This window comes from Tauraco erythrolophus, chromosome 10, assembly GCF_009769465.1.
Source record: "Tauraco erythrolophus isolate bTauEry1 chromosome 10, bTauEry1.pri, whole genome shotgun sequence".
In the NCBI taxonomy this organism is placed as follows: domain Eukaryota; kingdom Metazoa; phylum Chordata; class Aves; order Musophagiformes; family Musophagidae; genus Tauraco; species Tauraco erythrolophus.
In genome coordinates, this window is record NC_141474.1 from 18,218,536 (window position 1) to 18,245,863 (window position 27,328).

At 37.6% G+C, this 27,328-nt stretch overlaps 1 protein-coding gene across 1 annotated transcript; it reads left to right on the forward strand.

Annotated features, from left to right (window-relative positions):
- KYAT3 (kynurenine aminotransferase 3) lies at positions 1 to 25,683 on the forward strand. The gene is given in 15 exon segments (XM_086617200.1): positions 1 to 28; positions 5,044 to 5,144; positions 8,326 to 8,384; positions 9,625 to 9,769; positions 12,574 to 12,723; positions 13,967 to 14,053; positions 15,314 to 15,436; positions 15,527 to 15,647; positions 19,597 to 19,673; positions 20,578 to 20,667; positions 21,294 to 21,480; positions 22,487 to 22,560; positions 22,993 to 23,028; positions 23,030 to 23,080; positions 24,461 to 25,683. Coding segments are annotated over 14 exon segments (1,374 nt in total). The 5' UTR covers positions 1 to 28; positions 5,044 to 5,045; the 3' UTR covers positions 24,536 to 25,683.
- Positions 25,684 to 27,328: the final 1,645 nt, after the last annotated feature.

The following is a 27,328-nucleotide window of genomic DNA, read 5'->3' on the forward strand; positions in this document are numbered from 1 at the left end:
CCGTGGAGGCGGCGCCGGGGCCGGGGCGGTGAGTTGCGGTGGCGCGGGCCCGTTTCCGCCGCGGGCCTGCGGGGAAGCAGCCCCCGGGCTGAGCTGGGGGTGGTGGGCGGCCGCGTCTGCCGGCCCTCGGGGCGGCCGGGAGCCCGCCGCGGGCCTGGCGAAGCGGAGCGCTCACGGGCAGAGGCGTCCCGTGGCCGCCGCTGCCCCCTCGCTGAGCGCGGGGCCGGTGCGTGCGTGCGGGGGTCTCGTTCTAAGTGCCTGGCAGTTTCTGGGCTTCCAGACTTCGTGGTACGAACGCGGAGTGCTTCGGGTCGAGAACAGGCGTGGGTGGAGGGCGTCAGTGAAAGTCTGAGTGCAGTATGAAGTGGCTAAATGCCAACGCTGCCATGCGAGGGGAAAAAAAGTATGGGAAAAAACCCCACAACCTCATCCCTCTCCTCATTCCGTATCATAAAATTTATTTATCCGTGCTCAGTTTTCTCCGTTCCACAGAGGTTATTATGGAAGAAGACATGACTAAATCTTCACTACTACTATAAATCCTTCATATACAGCAGTTTTAAAGTTCAGTGCCCTTAAACCCGACTTCCCTGAGTCCAGCAATTTTAACAACAGTTTTCTTGGCTTGATATGTCATTTTTTACTTTTAAATGGTAGAAAAAAAAAGTTTTGGGGAGGCCTCGGTAGGATGACAGCTTTATTTCCCTAAAGCTTTCATCCTCTAGACACATATGAAGAGACAGTCTTTCAAAGGCTTCACAAAATTTGGCTGAGATGTAACATTTTCCAGGTTTGCATATGCAAAAAATATTGAACACAACACAAATATAACAGGGATCATATTTACATTATTGTGGTGGCTGATGGACTTGCAGTGTTTCTAGTAATGTGTTTGTTGCTGAGACTGCACAGTAAATGGGACTACTTGCTACATAGCAAAAATGCAGCAGTTTAAGGGGTCTAACCATAAGTCTTCCAAGCTCAAAGGCTTTGTTTTTATAGAGGTAGTATGGCTGAAGCTCAAAAATGAAGGGACAGCAGCATTTGGCCTTTAGTTTCAAACCAAAAAAATTAGTTCATTAGAAACATGAAACTTTTCATAAAACGTCCTGGTGGTGCAGCAGCACCTGAGGTCAGGGCACTGTGTGACCAGGGGCTGGGCAGCTGTTGTGAAGGGACCAGAAGAGCCTGCAACTCAGAGGTGGTATCTGTACTGGAGTGGTTACAAAGTTCAGCGTGAACTGAATGATTGTTAGTACACAGATGTATTCATAGAGTTCCCGTGATGAAGTCTGACTATACCTTCCAGTCTAGTTCAAGTCACCAAATCCGAGTTTAAACCAGATTAGCAACCAGAATGTGTATTCCTCCCAGCCTCACTAAAAAATATTTACTGAGTTGACCTTTCTGGTAGCCTTCCTTGCTAAAAACATGGGAAGTGTAGGAGCAGTCATTTGTTATCCTTTTCCTCCAAGATGTTCATTTTCCTGTTTTCTGTGTGAGTATGCAAGCCTGAGTTCCAGGAGGACTGACTACGAGTTAAAGCATGAATGCTTCAGAGCACTGAAAATTAGAGGGAGATTAAAAGTATTCCTGGTAATTTCTGATAAACTCTTGGCCTGAAAGCCAGTGCCTGGCTCCAAGATTGAAAAAGAGTCATTAATAAGACTAAGAAAGAAAAAATCAATACCTTTTCATTCCCTCATAAAGACCAGTGGATTTTCTCTGTTTGAAGAACCTTACAGATTTTCGAGAGTTGATAGAGGGTTTGCAATACCTCTGTAGCTGCCTAGTACTGTGCAACTTTCCTGATCTGGAAGAAACTTTCTGTCTTGATGAGAAAAACTTACTTTAGGACATCATAAAACATCTTACTGATGTTTTATACATACATGGTCATTGCCAAAACACATACAGAGGTAATAATTAAGAGTGCACTCAGCCTAAAAGTAACAGTAAATCATTCTCTTGAGCCTGCGATATGTATTAACATGTCATATACAATTATAGTGGGAATGTGTGTGTGTGTAGGGAAAAAAAAAAGAGCAGGTCTTGCTTTTTTGAGATCAATGTGAGAGAGTATCTGGTTATATTAAGGAGGCCTTTGCCTTTACTTCCTAGAGTATCTTACATTGAAGTAGTCAGTGTAGCAGAAGAGAGAAGTATTTTTAGAAAGAAAAATAGTCATAAAAGTATTTTATAGGAGGCTTTCCCATTTAGTGGCCAGTCGTCTTGTCTTTGAGTGCTCTTGAGTCTGAACAACTGTTGTTCAGCATTCGCTGGGAAAGCGTCACAGAGCTTGAAATGTAGTGGGACAAATGTTACATGCTAGTGTGTTGACTTTCCTTACTGAGACTGTTCAGCACTGTATTGTTTCCATTATGTTTCTAATAAAGTTTTCACAATTTCTACATTTCTGTGATGTTAAAGGTAGATATCACTTTTTATTTCAGATACTTGTAGAGATTGACCATGCTGCAGTGATACAGGTCTGCTGCTCCTCATGCTGTGGTGTGGTTTTGTATGATTGCCTTGTGTAAAACAATGGCTTGTCAAATACCACACTGTCTTTCAGTGGCACTAATGCTAGAAATGTTTACAACTGTTAGTTTTCTTACAGAAGTTGCAAGTTAGTTTTGCATGTAAGGTTTGCAAGTTTTTTATTTCATTTTGCTACTCCTTAATACAAAATGAAACGGACAGAGATTTGCGTGTTTGTCCCTCTGTGCTAACTACAGCGAGTGTTCGTGGTGTGCTGCAAGAGTAATCCTGTCTCTGATCTGACCCTGGGAGAATAGCGCTATTGTTACAGTCACGTTTTAAGATAGTATCAGCGTGTTACATCAGTAGTTTTCATAAGCATACACAAGGAGAGAAGTAGAGGCCTTCACAATCTTTTTGATTTCATGTAGTTATTATCAAAGATTATGTCAAATATGCTAAGTGCTGTCATTAAAAGTAACTTAAAATTTATTTACAGGTCTTTTTAAACAGATATATTTCTTCTGTGTCTTCCAGAGTATATATTTCTTCTGTGTCTTTCAGAGTATGTGCTGGCAAGTGTCAAAGATTTAATTGCTTTTTACTTTTGCTAGTCCTCAGGCCAGCAGAATTGAGGAAATTGCCAATGTTCCTTGTGAAGGAAGCGTCAATGAATTATATTCTTGCAGATTGCTACATGCAATGGGATTACATGGGTATTATTGAGGGTCTAATTGAGTTAGCTACAACCCAGTACTGTGTGAGAAAGACCCTAATTTCAGAATTGAGACTGAGTTTGTAGCACTGGAATAAGAAACATGCTTTTGAAACTTAACTCATTCAATGACGCATGCTTAAAAGGGAGTATTGGTTGACCTTTACTATTAGTTTACATCAAAAGTGTAAAGAACACTTTCTTGTTGGACTAAATCCATTCTTTGTAAAGAAAAAATCCTATTTTACTTTGATATTGAGTTACCTTCTCTACTTCTGTCTGCAGGGCTTGCATGGTATTGTTTTAACAGGCAATGGCATTCCTTTGTTTCTAATACAACTAGTATACTTTTTTCATTCTTTTTTGTTTTCTTCCCCTTTTCAAGTAGCAAAGTCTGGGGGGAAGCAGAGCTTATCTGTTCTTTAATGAGTAAATGATGGAAAAGAAAGTTAATAATTATACTGCTGTGGCTACTGTGTTTCTGACGCAGATCTATAGATTGTGTGTTTTTTCCCTTGCATTGCTATGGTTTAACCCCAGCTGACAAATAAGCACCACACAGCCGCTTGTTCATTCCCCGCCCCGATGGGATGGGGGGGAGACTCAGAAGAGTAAAAGAGAAAACTCATGGGTTGAGATAAAGACAGTTTAATAGGTAAAGCAAAAGCCGCGCATGCAAGCAAAGGAAAACAAGGAATTCATTCTCTGCTTCCCATCGGCAGGCGGGTGTTCAGCCATGTCCAGGAAAGCAGGGCTCCATCGTGCGTAACAGTTACTTGGGAAGATAAATGCCATCACTCTGAACATCCCCCTCTTCGTTTTTCTTCCCCCCGCTTTATATGCTGAACATGGCATCATATGGTATGGAATATCTCTTTGGTCAGTTGGGGTCAGCTGTCCCAGCTGTGTCTCCTCCCAACTTCCTGAGCAACCCAGCCCACTTGCTGGTGGGGTGAGAAGCAGAAAGACCTTGACTCTGTGTAAGCACTGCTCAGCAGTAACAAAAACATCCCTGTGTTATCAACATTATTCTCATCCTGGATCCAAACCATGCACTAAGCCAGCTACTAGGAAGAAAATTAACTCTATCCCAGCCAAAACCAGGACATAAACATTCCAGTCATTTTGACAATGTCATGCAATATATATATGTTTAACAATACATTCTGGAAATAGTTGCCTGAACTATCGGCTCTTACTTTTTTATAGTTATTGATTAACAGGGCACATTTTCTCTAGTCAGTGAATGATCTGTTACTCCACACAGAACGTCCTTTCTAGCTGTCTGTTTTCTGCTCTGGTAACTGTTCGATGTTTGCCAAGTCACTGTGGCAAAACTTCGTATAGTTATGTGAATGCATAGGCCTGCCCCTCCAGTGTGACTGGGGATCTTAGTTATCTCCGTTTCAGAATACCTTATTTGAAACACTTGAGAATGGAGACCAGTTTTAAAGATGTGTGACTTTTAAAAATTGGGCTCTTTTTTCTATTCTGTCTAAATTGGCAATTGCAATAGCAATTTTATTACACAAACACATTTAACAGAGACTTTGAACCTTGAATTGCATTTAGTCTTAATTGTCATTCAAGGAAAAGAAGATCAGTGCTGTCGAGTAGAGGAAACCTTCCTTCTAGATGACATTCAGAAACATTTTGCAGTCCTGTCAGTTTAAAAGCTTCATCCTCTATGCTTACAAATGTGATAAGGATTCACTAGAACTTATTTAAATGAAACAAAATGAGTGAAGGGAAGAGAAGGGGATCTTACTTTTTAAAATTGCTTAGTGGTGCGTAGAAACTCATTCCTGGAATCTAAGTTTTTTTCACATCACTTATTTATTATGCAGACATGCTTTTTGCTTCACGAAGCTTCTGTTGCCTTGGCATTAGAACACACCAACTACGAACAGATTTTTTTTCCAGATCCATCAAACTTTCAGCCTCTGCAGTAAGTATTCCTCCAGCTTCATAGATAAAACTGCTTCATTCAATATATAAAGAGATGCAGTAATTTTGCAATGTTGCCAATATGTGTGCATTAGCTGTGTTTTCCTTATTTCTTGTTACATTGATCCAAACTTTTAGTATCAAGAACAAAATAAGTTATTTAAATTGGTCAAATATTTGACCACAGTAGCGTAACAGCATCTGGAGATTATTGCTTTATGTATCTTTTTCAGTCTTTAAAGTCACATTTAGCACATATCAGGCCAGAAGGATTGCCTAGTTTTCAGGGCACTAGAGTTAGAGATACAGGAGACAGGTTCAATCCCAGCTTTATCACAGACTTTTGGTAAGACAATTCATTTCTTTGTATCTCAGTTTTCCTTTAATGAAATTAGAGTAGTGGTGTTTCTTGATGCTGCAATAACAAGGGGTATATAAGTACCTCAAACTTAATTTTATACAGAATCTTTTCAATTTCCCAGCTTAACTGCTTATAAGATTGTGTAACTTCATTTTAAGCCTTCCAGTTTTGTTTTTGAGAAAACAGAGCATTGCAACATGGTAGGTGGTTGCAGGTCACGCTCTGCATTGCATATAGAACGCTGGAATGTAAATTGTGTTCCCAGATCAGAAGGGGAATTCATCTAGTCAGCAACTTGAGTCAACCAAGACACATGTCAGATCCTTCAAAACAGATATTCGAACCATTACACTGGACAGTTGTAGCATGTTTTGCCCATAGGAGAAGTTTTTGTTAGCGTGCAAGCCACTTTGAAGGTCAGCTTTTGCCTGAGTCAGTTTTTCATATGCTGTAAGTATTTGTATTCCATTTGAGAGAGTTGGGAATTATCACTAAACGTGCTGAAATCTAATCCTTTTTTTTTTTAATTTTCTTAAGATCTTGGCTTCATTTCTATCTTTTGACATTGAATTCCACAGTTTAACTATGCACCATGTAAAAGTATTTTCTTCTATCATTATTAAACATATTGCCATTCATTTTAATCACAAGTTTCTTTGTATTAGGAAGAAAGATAAATGCTAGCAGCACCTGACTTTCTATCAGGTGCTTTCCCTCATAGAAAGTGTTAGGGAAAGCAGGAGGTCAGAGTTAGAGCTTGATGAGGACGTACTTCCCCTGCTTAACACTGATCTTAAACTCCTGGAAATCCTAGTCCTGCACCTAGAAATGGCTTGAAGATTACCAAGTGATGACATAACTGGGCTAAAAGAAAAAAAAGTTGTAAGAATTCTCATTACCTTCTGGAAGAAAGAATGCTACTTAAGGAATCATTTTTAAATGTCAGTTAATTGGTTGTCTTTCTGAAAGTGATAAGGTGGACCTGAACCCTAGTGTAAGCTGAATCTGTGAAAACCTGAAAACTAATGCAAGTCCAGCTATTCTGTTTTAAAACTAGTTTCAAGGCATAAGAAAAGAATAAATAAGAAGACCTGAATCATTAAATATTTAAACTTAATATAGTATGAGACCTGTCAGGTGAAGGCTTATTTTATTTGTCAATACATTTTTAGCTAGGGAAGGTTACTTAATGTGGTTAAGATTTACATTATAGTTAATGATAAAAGTCCTGCAGTTGATAAGCCTTTAGCTTTCAGCAAATTGAAACAATTTCAAGAAGAGCTGGTCAACGGAACAAATCTACTCATGGCAACATACAGAATTCTCATTATTAACTGGAAAGATTCAAGATGAGAATTCTTATTCCTTGTAGTACAAGACATATTCTAGTGTGTGAAAAAGAATGTCTGAGGGGCTCAGTCTCACAAGTAGTACCTGTGTTATTTGTGTTTATATAGTACAGCCAAACATTAATTGTATTTACCACGACATACACTGTAAAATTGGATTCATCTCCTAAACCATACGTGTGTTTTTAAATAGATGCAGTACAGATTACCTAGTCAGTACTCCCTCTTAACTCACTCTTTTTCTGTGTGAAGAAGTACAACTTCACTTGTCTAGTTACCTTAATGGTTTTCTTCCTGAGGATGAATAAAATGTGTCCTGTGCTGGATTCTTCTGGTGTTTGTGTCTCGTAGATGAGGTCGGAATCAGATCTGTAGAGAAGGCATGAATAGAGCAGTATCTGTTTCATTTTATAGCTTCCCATTCTTCAAATTATTATGTATATGGTAGCTTCATTACTGTAAACAGGTTGAATGCAAACACGTGCCTACATAATATTTGTACTGTGAGTCATTCCCGTTGATTCAAGGTTGAAACTTGGAGTGTAATGGTAGCGTAGACATTTTCTTCTCAAAGTATGGTAGCTAGAGTATGATTTTTTAATCTTTCAGACAATAAAAATAGCTAGCCGTGAAATCAGTAGTTTGACTCAAAGAAACAGGAGTGTCTGGAGTACTGAGGGACTGTGTAATTCCAATGTAATTTTTTTCCAGTATCAAGCTGATTTACAAAGATAAAAATGGGCTTGCACTTTTTTTTTTGTTTGCACATAGAAATAAATCTGGGGTTTTCCCCTAACTTTCTTTTCTCTATTTAGCTTAAAAATAACACAACTATCACTAAGTTTTTCTCTGCCTTTATAGAGATTACTCATTGAAAGTCTGTTGTAAAGCAGTTTTCCAAGCAAAATATACAGCAAAAGCATGTTCTAATGTGGTTTTGCTGTGCTGTAAGTAAATACTTTAAAGTTTTAAAGGCCTGAATGAAAATAGGAAATGTGTTTTCTATTTTCCTCTTACCTATCAATTTAGCAAATAAAATTACATCAAAAATGCTTGCTTTCCAAACTGGATTGAGCAGGAATTGAACTGGAAATAACACAGTCTTTAACTTGTTACTGTATCATAGAAAACAAAAAGAATGTATGTACCCTATGTTTTTCTTTTTAGGTCATCTTTTAAAGCTATTGAGCTAAATTATGCCCCTGCTCCATCCTTGCTGAAAGTTCAGTGGCTTTAGATAATGATGAATGAGAATTTAGGACATTTTTGTGTATTTTCTTGTTAGTCTGAATTCAAGCTATTATAGAAGCTTTAATGAAAGAACATGTCTATAATTTTGTGTCACTACTGAATTCAGCTGGCATTGGTATATTTGAGAAAGCACGAGGGAGGGTTTGTCTTGCAGAATCCAACAATATTGTACTTTGTCTTTCTTAACAAAACCCTTCTGTCTGTGTATTTTCATCTTGCAGACAATGGCCTTCAGACACAAAAACACAAGACGAATTGAAGGCCTTGATAGCAATGTGTGGTAAGTAAAAGGAAAATATCTGCAAATTTCAGAAAATGTCTTTGGCTGATAAATTTTCTTTCCAAATTGATAATTATTGCCAATAAGAAAGTACATAGCACTTGCTATCTCTGCTGAAGTATATTTGGCACCTGCTCAGAAGCAGTGAATCAAATTCTATTAAAGGTGTAAATTAATTCTTATTCTTGAGCTTTAAATATCAGGCTTGGGCTTCTCTTCATCTAATGAACCACATAAGACAAGTATAACTCTTGGGCATGGTAGTATAGCTGACTTTCAAATTCAAATGTTAATTTTCTTGATTAATGTATTTCAATTACACTTGATTTCTGTTTACCAAATGAGTCACATTTCTTTTTAAAGCAATTATACTTGTCTTTGTAATTTAGCTTATTAGTTTTAATACACTTTTTTCTAGGTATTAAATTGGTTTTAAAGCAATATTACCATTGCTGGTAAATACATGATTTGGTTAGTTGGTGGAAACATTGTTTTGGGCTTACATTCGTTGTATGTATATATGTGTGTATATATATATATATACACACAAAGTGCTTTGGTCATCCAGCCTCAAACTCAGTTTTAGCAATTTATGTTCATTTTTGACAGAACTGTGATGCTATAAGGTTTTTTTTCATTTTGTTTGATCTTTTGTGGGTTTTTTTTTCATCTTGTTAACATTTCGGTAAGGAGCAAAGGGTAAAACGCGAAGCTTACCTGTGGAAGGAAGAAAAAAATATGTTCAAGAATCCTAACATTCATATGTAGCAGGCTACTATGAACAGTTAATGAACAACCTGAAACAGTCTGTTGCTGAAAATTACAAAAAAAAAAAAAAATCACTCTTGAGGTGACTGGATAGTTTAAATAACACCTTCACTTGACAGAATCTAGCCTTTAAAACATTTAATGTGCCTGTTCTAATTAGGTCTAGGGTAGTATTCAATTTCTGCCCATATCCAGACTTGCTGTGTGTTTGTGCGTGTGCACATCTGAGCACGAGTCTGCTGGCAGAAAAGTTATTCTGTGGATGCAGGAATTCAATCTTCTATTGGGTTCTCTCTGACTCCTGTGGTTACTTATCATTGTCCCAGCCTCCACCTCTCCATGTGAGCACTCTGCTTAAACCTGTTTCCACTGCTGTGAATTTCGCAAAGTGAAATACTTTTTTTTTGCCTTTTAATGAAGAAAAAGATTATATTATCTGTTATGTTAACTTTAAGATGTTTCTTCTGCTTAGGGTTGAATTCACAAAGGTGGCAGCAGATCCCTCAATTGTTAATCTTGGCCAAGGCCTTCCTGATATATCCCCTCCCAGCTATGTTAAAGAAGAGCTGGCAAAGGCAGCAGCAGTTGACAGACTGAACCAGTACACGCGAGGCTTTGTAAGTACTGTGGACCTTGAGTATCCAAGTTCAGTGGAGAACATGCCACAGGGAAAAAAAATTGACTACCTTAAATTGGTTTATGTGTAGGTCATACTGTTATGTCGCAAATTAAGTTGCTCTAGTAGCCTTATCTGTTACTAATGAACATCCTCTGCGTAGGCTTCTTCAAGGCAGAATCCTACAGCAAGAGCAAAATGGTAGAGCACAGATTGTCTTTGAAGAGTCAATTCACAGTTTAAAGAGTGTAATTTATACATTTATGCCTGATTTTGGTCAGTGTAAACATGAATCAGATAGGATAATGGTAAAATGATAAAGAAATACTTGATACCACTTGAGGCAGCACCTCTAGGATCAAGAAGAGATTCACCCATAACATTTAGTAGATTTCAGTGGAGATTAGGAAGTTATGAAAACAGAACTTTTTGCCCCTGCAAGATAGTCACTACCCATTGTGTAAGTTGGCTTGTAGAGTTTATGTCTTGAGCTGGGTGTGAGTATGTGGCATTTATCATTGTCCAAGGCAGGATATTCAAGTGGATTATTACTGTTTTAGTATGACCACTTCCTTGTTTGGTTTGTCTTTCTTTTATTTTGTGGTAAAGATAAACCATATTGCCCTATTGAGAATCGTGTCAGGATAGCTACAAGACCCTAAGGAGTCTATCTAATATTTTTCTAGATGACCATGTTATGCAACAGTGATAGAAAAACATTGTATAGACTGGTAGGCCAGAAATTGTGTTGGTAGTTGTGGCATCATTATGTATATTTTCCAACATAACTTTTTGCCTGTTCTCTGGGAATCTGCATGCATTAGGACTGACAGGGAGCAGCAGTGGCCAGACAAGCTATCACAGTGAGCAGGGTGGAAGGCTCACCAGCCAGGGCCCAGTCCCACAGAACCTGAGCAAGGCAGTCCCAGAGATGGTGGCTGAGGTCAGACCAGATCACCAGGCAAGATTGTGGTGGTGAGGTGGGCCTGAGATCAAGCCAGGAAGTCAATCCACAGGTCAGGCCTGGCAGTGCTAACCACAGTTAGTCGTAGCACAGTGATCACTGGGCAGGTGTAGGGTGACATGGCAGGTCTAAGGTCAAGCCACAAAATTAATCTACAGGCAGAGGCCAGGTTCAACAGGATCTGCGGCCAGGCATGGCTGTAACTGAGTTGCAGACCAGCAACCCTACTGCATAGCACTTAAATGGACCATCTGGACCAGGGGCACAGCTCTGGGTAGAGGCCCCAGGTCAGGCTGATCAGGGCCAGTAAGATCTGTTAGGGTACTTGGAGCCCTGACAAGAACAGAAAGAAAAAAAAAAGATCCCCAGTGACTGTAGTCTCATTCCATCTCTCTTTGGGTCATTTTGTTTAATCAGTTTTAGCTGTTTGCAAAAAGTCTCTGCAAGTACTATGTATATATGAATATAAACCCTTTCTCTATATATAAATAAACTTGAAAGTATAAAGCAATGGTTTTGTGTCAGACACACGCAAAAGACGGCTGAGATTTAGTGAACTTCTGGACTAGGCATTAGTATGTTCATCACCTATGATAAGGTACCTGAAAGTCTTTGCTCACCAGGCAGACAAGGTTTTGGAGGGGCCTTGGCACAGGGGGAAAGGTTATGAAGAAAACAGACTACAGTCTACCTTCTGAAAAGTATTCACAGACTGTTTCTCTCAATTTGCAAATCTAGCATAAATATAATTTTCCCAATGCATGCAATTATTCAGTATTTACTTCTGTCACTTTGGTCTTTATTTCCAAATAGTTTGATAATTCCTGTGATAATTATGAACATTTACAGATATATTATACTGTAGATAGTAATTAAAGAGGAATTTTTACCAGTATTCCCATCTTCAGCCTTTGCACTTCCTCTACAAACTTCTACACTCCTAAGGTTTTTAGGCACAAGTATTTGTGGTAGGAAATATGGGAGAGAAGAGTGTGAATGATGCACATCCATCTGATAAGTGAGATCCTGTCTCAGCTCTCTGAGACGCGTGGACCTCTCATGGACTGTAAGGCTATGGCCTGTGAGCTAATGTAACTTGGGTGGTGCAGCATTCCTGTGTAGCTGATTTCCTCATGACAAGAAATGGCTGTTGTTTGAATCAACAATGACTTGTAAGCTTTAATTTAGGTAATGTTCTTGTTTACAGGAGGGTTCATGATTTTATGCTTGTGTGTAGATGTTCAATATTTTGGAGAAGAATTTTTGTTGCATAGTTGCGTTTTCTCACAGAGCTGTTTTCTATTTCTACCAAGTATCCAAAAGAAAAAAGATTTTCACAGCAGGAAACCTGTAGTCTTCCTGAGTAAACAGAATTGTGCCATCTTATTTCCATATTGTATATGATCTTTGTTGCATGCTTGTTTTCTTGTTCTTTGCACATTTTGAGTATAGCATGTTAACCGCCGTGGCCCTGTAGGGGACACAAATGGTGAGATTTGGGATATGATTCCATAAATCATCATTCTGATCACAGGTGCTGTTTTTCAGCAGTATATAAGCAAAATAAAAAGATTTCCCTTGCACCAATTAATTTTTAGTTGAAAGATAAGGAAAGAAACTTATTTCCTAGTAGATATGAATAAATGAAAACCGCTTTTCTTCCCTAATGTGCAAAAACTTTAAACTGTCTTACCTGTTAACAGCCATTAACACTGAGGGCTTATCCTGTATTTTTCTATTTCAGAATGTATTGTTTTGATATACGTGGAAAAAACTCCAAACCCAGGTGTTGTACATTGTCAGGAACACACCAATCAGTTGCATTTGTTTGCTTTAAACAGGGACATCCGTCGCTAGTGAAGGCCTTGTCTCAAGTGTACGAGAGAGTTTTTGGAAGAAAGATTGATCCTCTCACAGATATCCTGGTGACTGTGGGAGCTTATGGATCTCTCTTTAGTACAATACACGCGTTAATTGAAGAGGGAGACGAAGTAAGTTTTTACTTGGAATATTAATGCATACTCACTGAAATGAGAATTTGCCTGATTTTTATTTGCCCACTTTTAAATATAAGGTGATGTTGGGGCTTCTTTCTGATCTCCATTAATTTGATTTGTTAGAGTTGCCCATCTGACTTTACAGTTTCAGAAGCTGTCATCAGGAGACTATCCTTTAGATGTCTTCCTATCATTCACCAACTTGCAAACCTCTTTCCTTCATACTTGTGGTACCTGTAGCAGTTTCTTTATTACTATTACTGTTAGGTGACACAATACACACCGATTTCTCATTTGAGAAAATTTGTGAGCTGTTGTCTGCAACGGAAGACTAAGGGTGGCACAAAGTATTGTTGGTGTTTGAATAACTTTTGTGTATCAAGTTCTGGTTTGGACCATTGTGTGGTAGTAGCTTAGGTAGCAGAAAAACAGGAAAGTCCTTTAAAGAAAGGATTGTTAATTTACTGTACTAGCTGTGATAATTCATCCCTTCACTACTGTTGTCTGCCTTTTTGACAATGATATTAAAAGTCATTCTGGGGGGATATTTGTTTATATATGTAGTGGACAAGAACTTTTGTTTTGTCAAGTGTTTTGCTTTCAGTATTTTGTTGATTTTGCTTGTATAATGTATTCTCATCTGTAGCATTTCTTCCTTTTCTGTTGCTCTGATATTAGTTTTTTTTTTATAACAGTTCTCTGCTATTAGCCTTTAAGTTTTTATTTGTTTTCCTACTATCTAGCCTCTACACAGTTTTCCTTGCATTTGTTCTTTTTTTCTACCTGAAAATTTGCTTCTGATAAAAAATTTGAGGACTTAAGCCATTCTTCTGAGATTTCTAGATACTTGGAAATGCCCGAATTTCATGGACAAAATTAGGGCAGCTGTGCTGTGGTTCAACAATTTGCCGTTGCTGTTTCACATCTATGCATCTTTGTGTGGTGCCTTCAAATCTCTGTGCAGGACCCACACAGTCCTAATATTATATCTTAATAGTTGTTACATGTAACTGTAGAAGAAAAGCCTCTGTGTATTGTCAAAAATGAGTAGTGTTTACCATACTTAGACTGAGGGCATTGTTGTGTGATGGTCTAAAAGGAGAAATGTTCTGCAATGTTAGATCAGGATGAAGTGCCAAAAACATTATTAGATTATACCACCAAAATAAATCTGGAAATATGATGGTATCATGCACGGTAAATTCTCTGTTTCTGATACTGCTGATTGTAATTTCAGGTAATAATAATAGAGCCATTTTATGACTGTTACGAACCAATGATAAAGATGGTGGGTGCAAAGCCTGTTTTTATCCCACTGAGATATGTGAGTAGCTTTTTAAAAATTACTTATCCTATAAAATTTCTCATCCATACTCAATACAGTTTGATGAACACCTTCTAGCCAATGCTTTTCTGTATAGTTTTTCATAATATCCAATTACATAAAAATGAGATAGATTGCTATAGTGTAAATCTGCGAGAATAATAATCCAAAGCAGGTAGAATATTTTATCAGTGTTGGAAAAGGTGGGACAATGTTTCTCATTTACTTTAACTTGTGCATTCTGAAAGCTGATCAAAATTCCTTTTTTGGATGTCATCAGAAAATGTTTTCAGTGCAAATAAGGGAAGGAGGATCACATATCAGTGCAATTTCTGGATCTGTTGGTTTTCAAAAAATTTGGGTTTTGATTCCTTCAGCAACTCCTGCAATGACAGAATGTAATTTATTTTCCAAAATCTGCTTACTAAATAAGGAGCAATCATGCAGTAGACATATTTGCTATACATACTGACGTTAGTGTTTCCTTTGTTGGCAAAAAGGAATGATTTTTGTATAGGTTAATTTTCATATTGATACTGCTGGCATTATGCCAGCAGCTTGCAAGGTGACAAAACCTGCAGGATTGCAGTGGGAGTAGGTGAGGCTGTTCCTCTGGATGCCTTCCTTCTAGGGATGTTTTGAATGACAGGGTTTCTCCAAGTATATTCTGTTTCACACCCTTGTTTTTGGTCTGGCCCTCTCCCAGTAACATGCAGGTGTCAGAAAGTTACTTTGGCCATGCTCTTTGTTCTCTGCAGCAACTGGCCCAAGCCTCTGTTGTCCTGTGTAATACTACAGCAACTCCAGAGCTTCAGTGATGCAGATTTTTAACTGTTTGACGATTTTCATATGGACAAGGAGAAGGAAAAGACCTTGAATCTCTCCAGTGGTGGTCAATCTTTCCAGCCAAGCAGGCACACACTGGTAGTGTTTGGGAAGGCCATAAACTCTCCTGTCATGTGACTGGGCTTCCTGCATTACACACTGTTATAGTCAGCATGTGTGTAACCAGATCCTGGAAACCAGATCCTGGGGAGGCTTTAAGACAGGCAGTGGCCAGGAGAGGACAGCCATTGTTATAATAATTTCTCTTGCTCTTGGCCTCCCTGCCTGTTCCTAGAAGTGTCTTCTCCCAGGACAGATTGGATAGGTTGTCAAGTATAATTATGAAAGTGCCTGAGAGTGATAAGTTGGGCATCTCCGTGTTTAGGCTGTAACATGTTGTATTCAAGTAACGCATAAATTTATTTTTTTTAATAGAAAAATGATAGAAACTCTGCATCTAGTGCTGATTGGGTCTTAGATCCTGCTGAACTTGCAAATAAGTTTAATTCCAAGACAAAAGCGATTATTCTGAATACCCCGCACAACCCTATAGGCAAGGTAAGAGTCCTGTTTTAACACTACTGTGATTTCAGAATATGCTTTAAATACTATGATTAATGCATTGTCTCTTAATTTCTTGTATCCCAGGTGTTTACCAGAGAAGAGCTCCAGGTAATAGCTGATCTCTGTATTAAACATGATACCTTGTGCATCAGTGATGAGGTGTATGAATGGCTGGTGTATAAAGGAAATAAACACATTAAAATAGGTACTGATTTTTTTGTGGCATATTAGAAGTGGTTGTGGAATGATGTTGTAAACGTGCCTCTCGGAGGTAATGGTTGCTGGCAGGAGCTCAAACTTCAAGCTTTGACTATTTTACAATGTTTAGACTCTAAGGAGGAGAGCCCCTCCCTCTTCTGAAAAATATTAAAAAGAATAATTTTCCAATAGCGTTTCCAAAAGCTCTTAAGTGACTTTGGAGCAGCTACTCATAGAAATCAGTGGGACTGATGCTCATAAATCAGTTATGATCATCTGAATATCCTATCCTTACTCAGTTACTTTGTTGACCATGACAAGTGTAACTGCTGTTCCTGTATGTATATTGGACTGTGCTTTGCTGAGGATCTAATAGAAGGAACAGGGATTAAAACTTCCTTCTCAAAGCATTGTAGTGATAATCAATGAGGGAAATGCATAATGAGGAATACAATTATTTTTGCTCCACTACTTATAAAAAGAAAAAAAATAATATAAAGGTTGGTGCAGAGGTAGTGCATGAACACTGTCCCTCCAAAGTGTAGAGACAGTGTTAATTAGTGGACGCTGAATTCAATGAAGAAAGTCACTGATTGGGAAGTGTGAAAGCATGCTAAAGTCTTCAGGCAGTATTGCTACAGGGGTAAAGCACCATTGCAAGAAGAAACCAGAAAACCAAGTATGTGTCCCTGTTTCCCTTGTTTTATTTCTTGACCCAAGTTTCACTGAAGTTAGTGGCATCATTTCCACTGTCTCAGAACAAGTGAATCTAGTGCAGGTTACTGAACTCCTTCCCTAATCCTATAATGCTACAGCTAAGCATTTATGTAAAAGTTTCTAGCGTGGTAGTCTTAGTTTGGATCTGCTGATGTATTCGAGTTGGCTAAAGTCCAAATCTTCCTTCTTAGATGTACAGACGTATGGTAGCATCTTGCATGAACTATCTGTTATGATGTGCTTATTGTCATAATGAAGGCACAGTTCAGTTGTGTGCAATAGAGACATTTAGTTGAGATTAAACAATGAAATCAAGAGATGTAAATTTAACTTAGACATGAAAAAGCTTAGATTTTTCCTGGCTTTACCACTGGTTCAATGCTGAACAACTTTGCTTCTGTGCTTCAATTCTGTAGATGTAGAGTGGCAATAAAAGACACTTTCCATTAGTGGGGGCTATATCATTGTAAAAAATGAATCTTATAAATAATAAAAAGGAAATAGTATCTAAATGACCTTGCAGTACTTAGTAGCTCAGCTACGTAGTTGCTGATCATACAGCTTGCAGTACATTGTTATTTGCCATGCGTAGGCTCCAAGTCTGTTTTGAAAGTGGCCTAATTTCATGGCAGTTGTGGTGCCTTGATAGTGGTACCTTCTCAAAGACCTTCAGACATGGAAGGGGAGCATTTTGGGTACATTTATGTGATAGTAATCCGAGTCAGTGCATCCTAACAAGTTACCATGGTGTCTGATTGTGTGTGGCTTATGTAACAATTGCAAAGTAAAATGAGTTAAATTAAAGCTTTCTTCATGGGCTTAGCAGGTGGTTCATGCAAATAGCTATCCTTAGAACCAAAGTATGGGTGGTGTAAGGTAATCCATTTGCCTTTGCAATGGCAGCAGGTCTGAACACTCATGTTGTCAGTGGCACTTTGTCTTAGTGGACAGGTGGTGAATTCTTAAGACACAGTAACTCTATTGTTCATTAGTATCAGTATTGTAATTTTAATGCTTCAAACCAAAACATTTCCAGTTGAACTAAAGGCATTCTGTAATTTAGCATAAAATGTAAAAATACCGTGTAACGATAATGCAAGTTAAAGCCTGAACAGTTAGTCAGCTAGGTTTAGGTACATATTCTTTAACAGATCCCATGAAGTCATCTTTAACTTCAGTGTTAAAATGACTATAAAACCTTCAGGGTAACACTGTAAACAATAACAGTATTTCAGTAAAAGAAACAAGATCTGCTCTTTTTAACTTAAGTTTCTGGGATATTTTTTTAAGTCTATAGAAGATAATACAAGAAAAAATGAATATGTTATTTCACTGGTTAAAAAATTCTTGTGTTTCCATATTAACCTCTACATGTTCTATCAAATGCAGTGGTACTTTTTTTGTGAGAGGTGCAAAATGAATGTTGCATCAATTTACAGGGTCTGATGGTGGTTCCTTAATACAATTTAACAGAGGTTGCTAGCCACAGATCATAAAATTAGTACAGTCTTTGTGCTGTTACTGAAGTAGTTTTCTGTAGCGTAGAGCACTTGATCATGCTTCTCATCATCATCTGACTTCTGTAGAACAGTGGATCTCCTCTAAGTAATGATTAGGGTTGCACTGGCAGATTTAGAAATGGCATCTCATAACTGAGGATTCTGAACAACAAGCTGAGCGCCATCTCAGGTAACAGGCTTATTATATGTGTTAGTTTGCACTTTATTAGTTTTTAAATTGTAGTCAGACTTGGTTATGGTGTCATATAATGGTATTGTCATATGGCATGGAGGAATTTCCTTCTCTAAAACTTGCTGCTTGTAAAAGCAATGGTGCTGCTTCTTTTCCTGCTGCTATAGTTTGAAATGCTATTACATTCATCTCCAAGGTTGAATTCCTATGACTATGTGGCAAACCAGTCTTGCTAGAGGGCATTAGCTTTGAAATTAAATTCTTTTTGCAGTCTGTGAGAGGTAGTTTGGTTGCCTTTGGAAAGCGATCTATACTCTTTGCCTAGCTAGGTAGGAGACGCATCTGTTCAAACGGCCTTTTAGTTTTCAAGGTCACAGAGCAGTTAAGTGAATACGGGTGGGCTAACAGAAATATGAGTTTCTTTCCTGCTGTTTTGTTTCTCTTCTTGGCAAGTGTGCTCAAAAAAATACAATACATGTTTTCAAATAACTGCAAAGACTTAAACCATGTCTAATGCAGATAACTGCTGCAAAAAACTTCCTTATGAAATTCAATGGTTTTATTTGGAAAATCTTTGTTTATTGGTCTCTGTAGAGAGGAGATTTAACAATTGACAGATTCTTTGGTAGTGGTTCTAGTGTACAAATGAGGTGGAGGCGGATGTTGTTGACTGCTGCAATGGCAGTAGTGGCATGACCTTGTCTAACTTTTCTCTCAGACTTAAGTGTGTCTTGATTTATCTGTTTCTGTTGAGAATGAATTAAGTTAAAGAGTCCAAATAGAGCTCTCCTGAAGCAGTGTACAGAAAAAAAATTTGCCAACTACAGGAAGAGATCTTTGCTCTGTCATCTGCTTGGAAAGGCAACAAAAGATTTTGGTCTTCTACCAGATAGAAATAAAGAGAAGGAGATAGGCCTCCATGTGTCCCTTAATCCTTGCAGACATCCTTAGCTAGCTGCTATTGTCGGTCAGACCCAGGCCTTCTCAAATTATGTAACAAAACGTAATTTATTTACTCACTCTGATGGTTTTCTGATTCTTGTGGTGTTCAGTTCCGGGTTAGAAGTCTTGGTACTTCTTTTCTTTTTCTGATTTCTGAGACAGCCAGTGACACTGAACTGAACAATTCTATTAAAATGGCTTTCAGTGCCTGAGTAAATGTTTTATATGGGGCTATTATCAGGCATCAGAAATAATGCTGTATTGAGATGAATGGGTAGCCACTTCTTAGACTGTATCTTTTTAATTAATAATTATGCATTTTAGCTGAGGATAACTAACATGTAGTTTTCACAAGCCATGCCTCTTATTTTCTCTCCTTTCTCCTTTCATTAATCCTTAACCTTCTTTTCATGTCAAAAAACATTGGCCCATATATTCTTTCCTATTTGTTACAGTTGCTATAATTTTAGAATGTTTTCATTGTTTTCTTAATATGCTCCAATGCCATAGCAACGTATAGCTCTGAAGTAGGGGCAGTACAGTTTTTCTAACTACATGGAATACGTGAGTGCACCTGTACCCAATTAATTTTATTTTATGTACAGCTACGTTGCCAGGTATGTGGGAAAGAACAATAACTATAGGAAGTGCTGGAAAAACATATAGTGTAACTGGCTGGAAGGTAAGAGGAATCAATATAAAAGAGGTCAGTTATATAAATAACAGCATGCATTTATTACACCAAAAAAGTCTCAGTTTTTATGACCTGTCTTTTGAAAGCTTCTGGCAAATCTCTGTGTCTCCAAAATATGAAGATAGCATTCAGTTGGAGCAGTTACCTGTCTTGAACACCCATGTTTTAATTCTTTTCTTGTTTCTCAAGTAATAAACTCTTGTGAGAAAACAATACTAAAAAAATAAACACAGTATGGTTTGTTCAAAACCAGTCAAGATTCGTGGAGAAAACATGGATGTTATCGTGTTTTAACTGTCCAGTTTTGTGGTAGTGTTTTCAGATTGTGATAATGGTATATATTTTGGAATGGCTTATATTTCTGTGAAATATTTAATGATAATATTTTGCTTGACTTTAAAATACATATCAGAAAGTAAACAAAAATATTGAACCATTTGGCACCTAAATTATTTCTTCTTCATCACCTGTGTTCAAGCTGAGTGATGACACATATGATTCGGTAGTGAGCTTTTGTTTTATGCTCAAACCACCTTTGACATAGGAGCTTATGAGATGGAAACATTCTAAAACAATTAGGAATAACATTCTTAATAAATGCTCAGTTTGATTTCTAACCCTTGTTACATGAACAGGCAAAAGGTTGCTCAGTACTGTCTGAGAGATAGGGATAAGTGAAACTGTAACTGTTGTTTCAAATCTAGAATTTTTTTAAGGGCATTGTTTAGCAAACTTTGTGTAAACCGACTGTTTTTTGAATTATTTATCAGAACAAATTCATTACCAGTTCTTGAGATAGAAAAACTTGAGACATTGGCTAATTTTAATTCTTTGCTAATTTTTAGTGACACCATTGCTGTAAGTATAACATATACGTGTTTTCTTCCCTTAGCTTGGTTGGTCTATTGGCCCCCAGAACCTGATTAAGCATTTGCAAGTTGTTCACCAAAATACTCTGTATACTTGCCCAACTCCATTACAGGTAGGTACAGATGGGGCAGAGGAGGTTGTTTTCTGGTGTAGCAAAACTGTAGGGCTCACTGTAAAAAAAACAATAATCACAACAATGAATTTTTAAGTGTCAAAATATATATATTCTGAGGTGCAAGAAGAGGAGACAAATTTGATGAGCTCACCAGACATTAAAAAAAAATTAAAAGAATTCTTGCAGATTCTTTCTTTTTTCACTGACAAACTGCTGCTTCTTGCATGAAACATGACAATCTTAGTGGTTTCCTAGCAAATACAAATAAAAGTTGTTGCAATAAAGTGGTGTTCTACTGAGCATTATCTGTCTACTAGTTTCCAGTATTCCATGATACATTATTATCAATAATTTAAACTTAGCTTCAATTCGGACTGTAAACCCTTGTGTCAAGTACTGTGACTTCTGTATACGATTAGTGCCTAGCAAATGATTGGGTGCTTTGGATGTTGCCACAGCACAAAGTAACAAATTACACTCTGGGACGTAGCTTGTGTAATTTGTATATGTTAATTTGCTTAATAAGGGCCAGAATTGAAGAAAAATGTGATTTCAGTAGGAATTGAGTGTCTGTGAGTTTACTGAGTGTCCATGAGTGCTTTGAACATTGATTATGTTTCCAGGAGGCTTTGGCACAAGCATTTTGGATAGACTATAAACGCATGGATGACCCAGACTGCTATTTTTACTCACTGTCTCGAGAGCTGGAAAGCAAGCGTGATCGAATGGCTCGACTACTTCAAGAAGCTGGACTAAAGCCTGTCATTCCAGATGGAGGATACTTTATGATTGTTGATGTTTCTACATTAAGTTAGTATAAAGTTTATTAAAAAGGGTGTGGAAAGCAAGTATTATAATCAATCTGAAAATGCAGCTTTCAATAAACTGTATTCTCATTTCATGTTTGCATAATCTTGTCAGAAGAACTAACTGAGACTGAAATTTTCTGTTTGACCTTAGGCTGGGAGGTAGATTTTATGAGCTTCAGCAAAGCCTTTGTTGTTGTCCTAACTGCTGTCTTTGTTTTGCAAAGCTTTGTTAAAGTTTTAGAGGGGATAAAAGAGGTGGATAAAAATTTCTGTTTTCTAAAGGTCTGCATTTATGAAAAAGTTTGAGAGCCAAGCACCTGGCTTTATATCCTGAGTTTGTACCCGTTTGTACTTTCCTCTTTCTGTTTGTTTGTTTTTCTTAATCTGAACTCATACCCTGAAGGCTCTTTGAGGCATTCTGATCTCTAAACACTACAAAATGCTACCAAAATTTACAAAACCTTTTCGAAACTCCAGTTATGGTAAAGTTTGAGGAAGAATTCCCACAGGGGAACATTTTCTAGTTCCACATTTTTCACAAACTGGTCCTAATGGCACTTGTCATTCACACAGAAATGTTTAAACACAGCTGGACCTCACAGTGCTACCATGTGAGAAGAAAGTTTTAAATACCCCAGTTTCACAGATGAGAAAATTGCAGTTGCAGTAATTGTTGCTGTCCATGCAATAAATACACTCTTCAGTACCCTCCACAGTCCTGATGCCTCAGTAACTCAGACTTGAGGACTACTTGAAGTACTGCATGGCTTTCTTCTAAGCTACATATCTGAATTTGCTTTGAATGGAAAACAAGTGCTCAGGTCAGAACGGAGAGGTTCAATCCGTTGGCCTGTTTTAATTGTTACAGTATAATTCTTATTTATATTTTAAAATAAAGCATACATCTTTATTCTTAAATATAACTATAATAAAATGCTATTAATGAATGCCTTCCCAGTGGAGTCTAGGAAAACTTAAAACATGTTTATTTTAAATTTATTTTTTAGATGTGGATCTCTCTGATGTAGATGAAGAACAACCTTATGATTATAAATTTGTCAAATGGATGATAACATCTAAGGTAAGGTATCTTAGTCGTACTCTAGTTTTAGAAATGCTTTTCTACTGAAAGTAAAAGCAGTGCAACCATACTTATTAAATAATGTAGTAGAGATATTCCATTCAAAATATTATTTGGTGTTTATAGTAACTGCTGATATTATGTGGCTAAAATATTTCTAAATGTGCTGAAAACGTACTCTGTAGGTTGTGTTACGTGCCAGCACTTTTCTTCAGCATGCTTAAATGCTAGTTGTATAAAAGTACCTTTGAGATGTCTTGCCTAAGAAAAGTAATTTGAATTTAGTTAAGGCTAGCTAGTGCATACAAAACTGAACCTTGTCTCTCTCATGTTGGAGAGGGAATCCTAGAAATGGAATTGTAAATCATTGTGCTTAAACCAGATTTTTTTATACATATATAAAATAAAGAACATTTCTGTTTTATGTTTCAGAAGCTGTCAGCAATTCCTCTTTCAGCATTCTGTGGTCCCTGAGACAAAAAGGCGGTTTGAAAAAAATATACGGTTTTGCTTCATTAAGGTAAATTTGTGTCCTTGGGGAGACTTAAGACTCCTAAGTATCGATGCAGTACAGAAATCTGCACAAGGCTGATTGTTACGTTTTGCCCAGGATATCCCGAGTTGGATGGTTTTAGGAACAGAAAATTAACTTGGTGTAAAATTCAGCACAAAGTAGCTTCAACTGTTTTTTGCTGAGAGACTTTAAACCGTAAATGTGGGTGGCATGGCTAAGGTCAACTGGCAGAAACAACTGGGCGGTTAGGCCGTCTTTAGCTACTCTAATGATTTTTAAAAAGATTCTTGATCAGTAGTGACCGTGAAAATGAATGACACAGGTATGTATCAATTAAGGTGGATCCTATAATCCAGAGCAGAGAATAATGGTATAGCAGAGTGGTATACCCCAGCCCATTGGGTTTCCAACAGCAAAAAACAGTGAAGAAGTCACCTTCAAGTTTAGCTCCTTGCCTGAAAATACATCGGGTTTCACGAGCTCCAAATTACAAAAGGAAGTAAAGACACAGGAAGGCTCTTACATGTTTTTTGTGAATTGGCTGACTTTGCCATTTTGTGAGCACCTCTTTGTCACTTATTCTTTCTCCTGTTGAATCTGTTCTTGAAAAGACTGAAAGACTTTGGGGACGGGTACATAAGCTTTGATAAGCCCACGGCCCTAAGATGTTTCCTGATTGTCTGTAAGAGAGTCAGCAGAATGGAGCTAGTGCAGCTCCTTAACTGTTCAAGTATAAAGATTGGAGCCTTAGCTTGAACCAGTAATAAAGGGGAGTTTCAGCTTCTGTTACTTAGCTCTTTTGATGAGGTATAAAGACGGATATAAACTGAGCCAGTAACAACCAGGATGAAACTTGCTGGTTGTAAATGTGGCTTGCCTGGGATGAACAGCACTAATCATGTCAAATTAAAGACTACTTGTATGACTCACCAGGTTGTAGCCAAGTCATACGACTGGGCAGTAGATAGATTACCCATATTTAGAGGGATTATGTTTAAGTAGTTCACAGCATAACCTGGTTGCCTGGAGATTTAAAAATCCCAACTGTACATGTAAAGATTAGGAAACTATGCTAGCATGTCTCCAATATAGAGCTGCCAAGTACATCACTGCATAAATGCTAGGCATTATTTAAGAAATATTGTGTTCACTAAATTTGATAGTGTGAACGCTGAAAAATGTGTTATATTTTAAATATACCTAATAAATATTTGCAAGGAATCAGCACTGAATTATTTGTGTAGTCTAAATTTGTAGCTATAACTGTGAATTAAAAACTGACTGACAGATATTTACAGGATGCAAGTGAAACTGCCAATACTGATTTGGGATGATATAATCATGACTACTACTCTTGCAGTAATAGTGATGTTCCTTGTTTTGCAGAAAGACAGCACACTAGATGCCGCTGAAGCGATCCTGAAGAATTGGAATAAACAGACACCTGATTTTTCTTATTAACTCTTCCATCTGATATAATTTTGTAATAGTAAGAGTTTGTATTGCAAACGTAAGAACAAATTTCTTAATACGGTACAGAATTAATATGATATTGTAATAACTTTGTGCTGCCACCTGCTGAGGAGTTAAAACAAGGATTTACTGAAATGTGTGTAATGCAACTCAGAGGTTATTTCAGAATTTTCAAAATAATTTACTTTTTTCCTAAAAAAAAAAATCTATGTGATTCACTTCTTTAGTAAAAGACAAAAATTTGTAGGACTCCATGTAAAATAAATAGGTGATATAGGTATTTTAAAGCTTACGAGAAAAAAGTGGGAGGTGGTTTGGTATGAGATAGTACAGGAACTAGGGTTGAGACTTAAACATCGTGGTTTGTGAAACCAAATAGCCTGCAGTGGAGGAAAATTAAGATACGCCTCATATTAGATAATTACAGTGACTTTCTACATGCATACCTACTTATCTATCCTGTCCATGCGCAAATTGCATCAGTTTAAGTGATTGAGTTAAATCAATAGTGTTTATACTATAGGCAAGACTGAAAAAGTGCTAAGATTCATATTATTATTTTTTTTTCCCACAAGAGTCATGTGTGCTGTTCTGAAAGTATTCAGTCCTAATAAAATTGTAAAAGTGGCATCTATAATAGGAATTCTATTTACTCATGTCTACTTATTATTTATTTATTACATGGGTGAATCTACAAAGCAAACAAAGACCTTGCTTTAGAGGCTCCTTCACAATCAAATGTGCAGTGACATAATTAATCCTGTCGTAATTTTTTAGCATGTTCACAGCATTGGTAATTCACACCAAACTTACTTCAAATGCTTTAGATCTAGGGGAAAGCATGGAGATGGGCTGTGCTATGGAGCTCAACTAGCTTTGTTTCTCGCTCAGTTGATAAAGGACTGTTTCAAAAGAGGTGAACATGGAGGATTTCCTTTCTAGTTGCCATCCTCTTTCAGTGCTCTCTGAGATCTTTTCATCTGTGGGGTGGGTTTCCCGCTAGCAGAAGCAATCCAGGTAGGTAAGCTTTAAGGTTGTGTGTTAAGTTCTCCATGTTGTTTTTGTATTCTTGCCACCTGCCTTAGGTGGAAAATCTGAAAAGATTCAATAGCTAGGTTTGCAAATATTTTACTCATTCTGTGGATCACACAGCTGAATCTTAACTGAATTTCATCAGACTGTGACCAGGGCCAGGGCCTTAAAATGTGTAGAAACTGGACTGGTGAGAACAGCTGCTAGGCTTTTGCATTAGTACTCTTGAACTTGGGCTTTTGGGAGTCCAGTAGCTGGGACTTCTGTAGTCTTTGTAGCTGTCTTGTACTGCCATTCTCTGAATCTCATCTGGTTGGCTGATATTTTTAAGGTGGTGTGTAGTCTTTGTGTAGAAAAATCAATTTAGCAATGAAAATGACTTCACTGACATTTCAGCATGAGTTTCATGTGGCGATTCCCTCCATTAAATTCCAAGAGGAACTGTTTTTTTAAGATAGTAAATTTATGTGAAATTCAACACTCTTCTTTACACGGAGTTTAAAATATGTTATGTAAGTTGCACTGAGGAGCTGTGCTGTTGCAGGAACTAAGAGGGCAGTACAACAGTCTACGGAGCTGTGTGATAATTTGGGAAAGGGAAATGTGAAAGTCTGCCACTTTAATTGAAAAGTAATTTTTTTTTAAAATTAAGCAAATTTTTCTAGCATTTTTAAATACATGTTAAAAACAGGCTTCTATGAAATGTTTGTTATGATTATGTGAATCAAAATTTTCTAATTTCTTAAGCCTCTGAAATGATATAAAATAATACAATCATTGAATTTTGGTTTCTTGTCCTTGAAACAGGTGCTTCTCAATGCAATTAAACCGTATGCAAGTAATATTATTTTCATCACTGTTCTATATAAAAGTTTTAAAGATCATTGCATCACACTTCTCCTGAAGATAACAGCTACAGAGCACAATTCTCTAAGTATTTTTTAAAACCCTGTTTCTACAGTCTAAGCTTTTCCTGAGACAGCTGAGTTGTTGGCATGTGAGCACATACACAATTGGTTATATTGTCTTACAACAGTAGTAAGGTATTAAGCGTTCTTCCATTCACCTCGCTTTACAATGTTTCTTTCCATTGCTCTGTTAAAAAAACCCAAACACCTCACTGCTTCCAAAGACTTGATGTAACCTGCTTATATTACTGTCATGGGCAAATGGGACCCCCTGTGTAAATCAGTCTAGAATATGCATGAAAGAAAAATGATATGCGGGGTGAAGAGGAAATTAAGGAAACTATAGCAAAATAATTTTTTGTTATGTTTGGACTGTTTTAAATATCTCATTAGTATGCTAATAAGTCACCTGCTAAAACATCAAATTTGAGTTGGGACACAGGTGGCTGATGTTTAAAGATAGTTCTGCATATTGTGCAGGTGCAGAGCCTTACTCGTGTACTGATTTTTTTCTGGGATAGAGTTAATTTTTTCATAGTAGCTCGTATGGGGCCATGTTTTGAATTTGCACTGAGAACAGTGGTTAATGACAGTTACTGCTGAGCGGTGCTTACACAGCGTCAAGGCCTTTCTGCTCCTCAGGCTGCCCTGCCAGCGAGTGGTGGGGGTGCACAAAAAATGGGGAGGGGACCCAGCTGGGACAGCTGACCCCGACTGGCCAAAGGTATATTCCATACCTATGGTGTCATGCTCTGCAGTAAACTGGGGGAAGGCTGATGGAGGAGGGGGTCACTGCTCGGGGACTCGCAGGGCATCGGTCAGTTGTGGTGAACAATTGTTT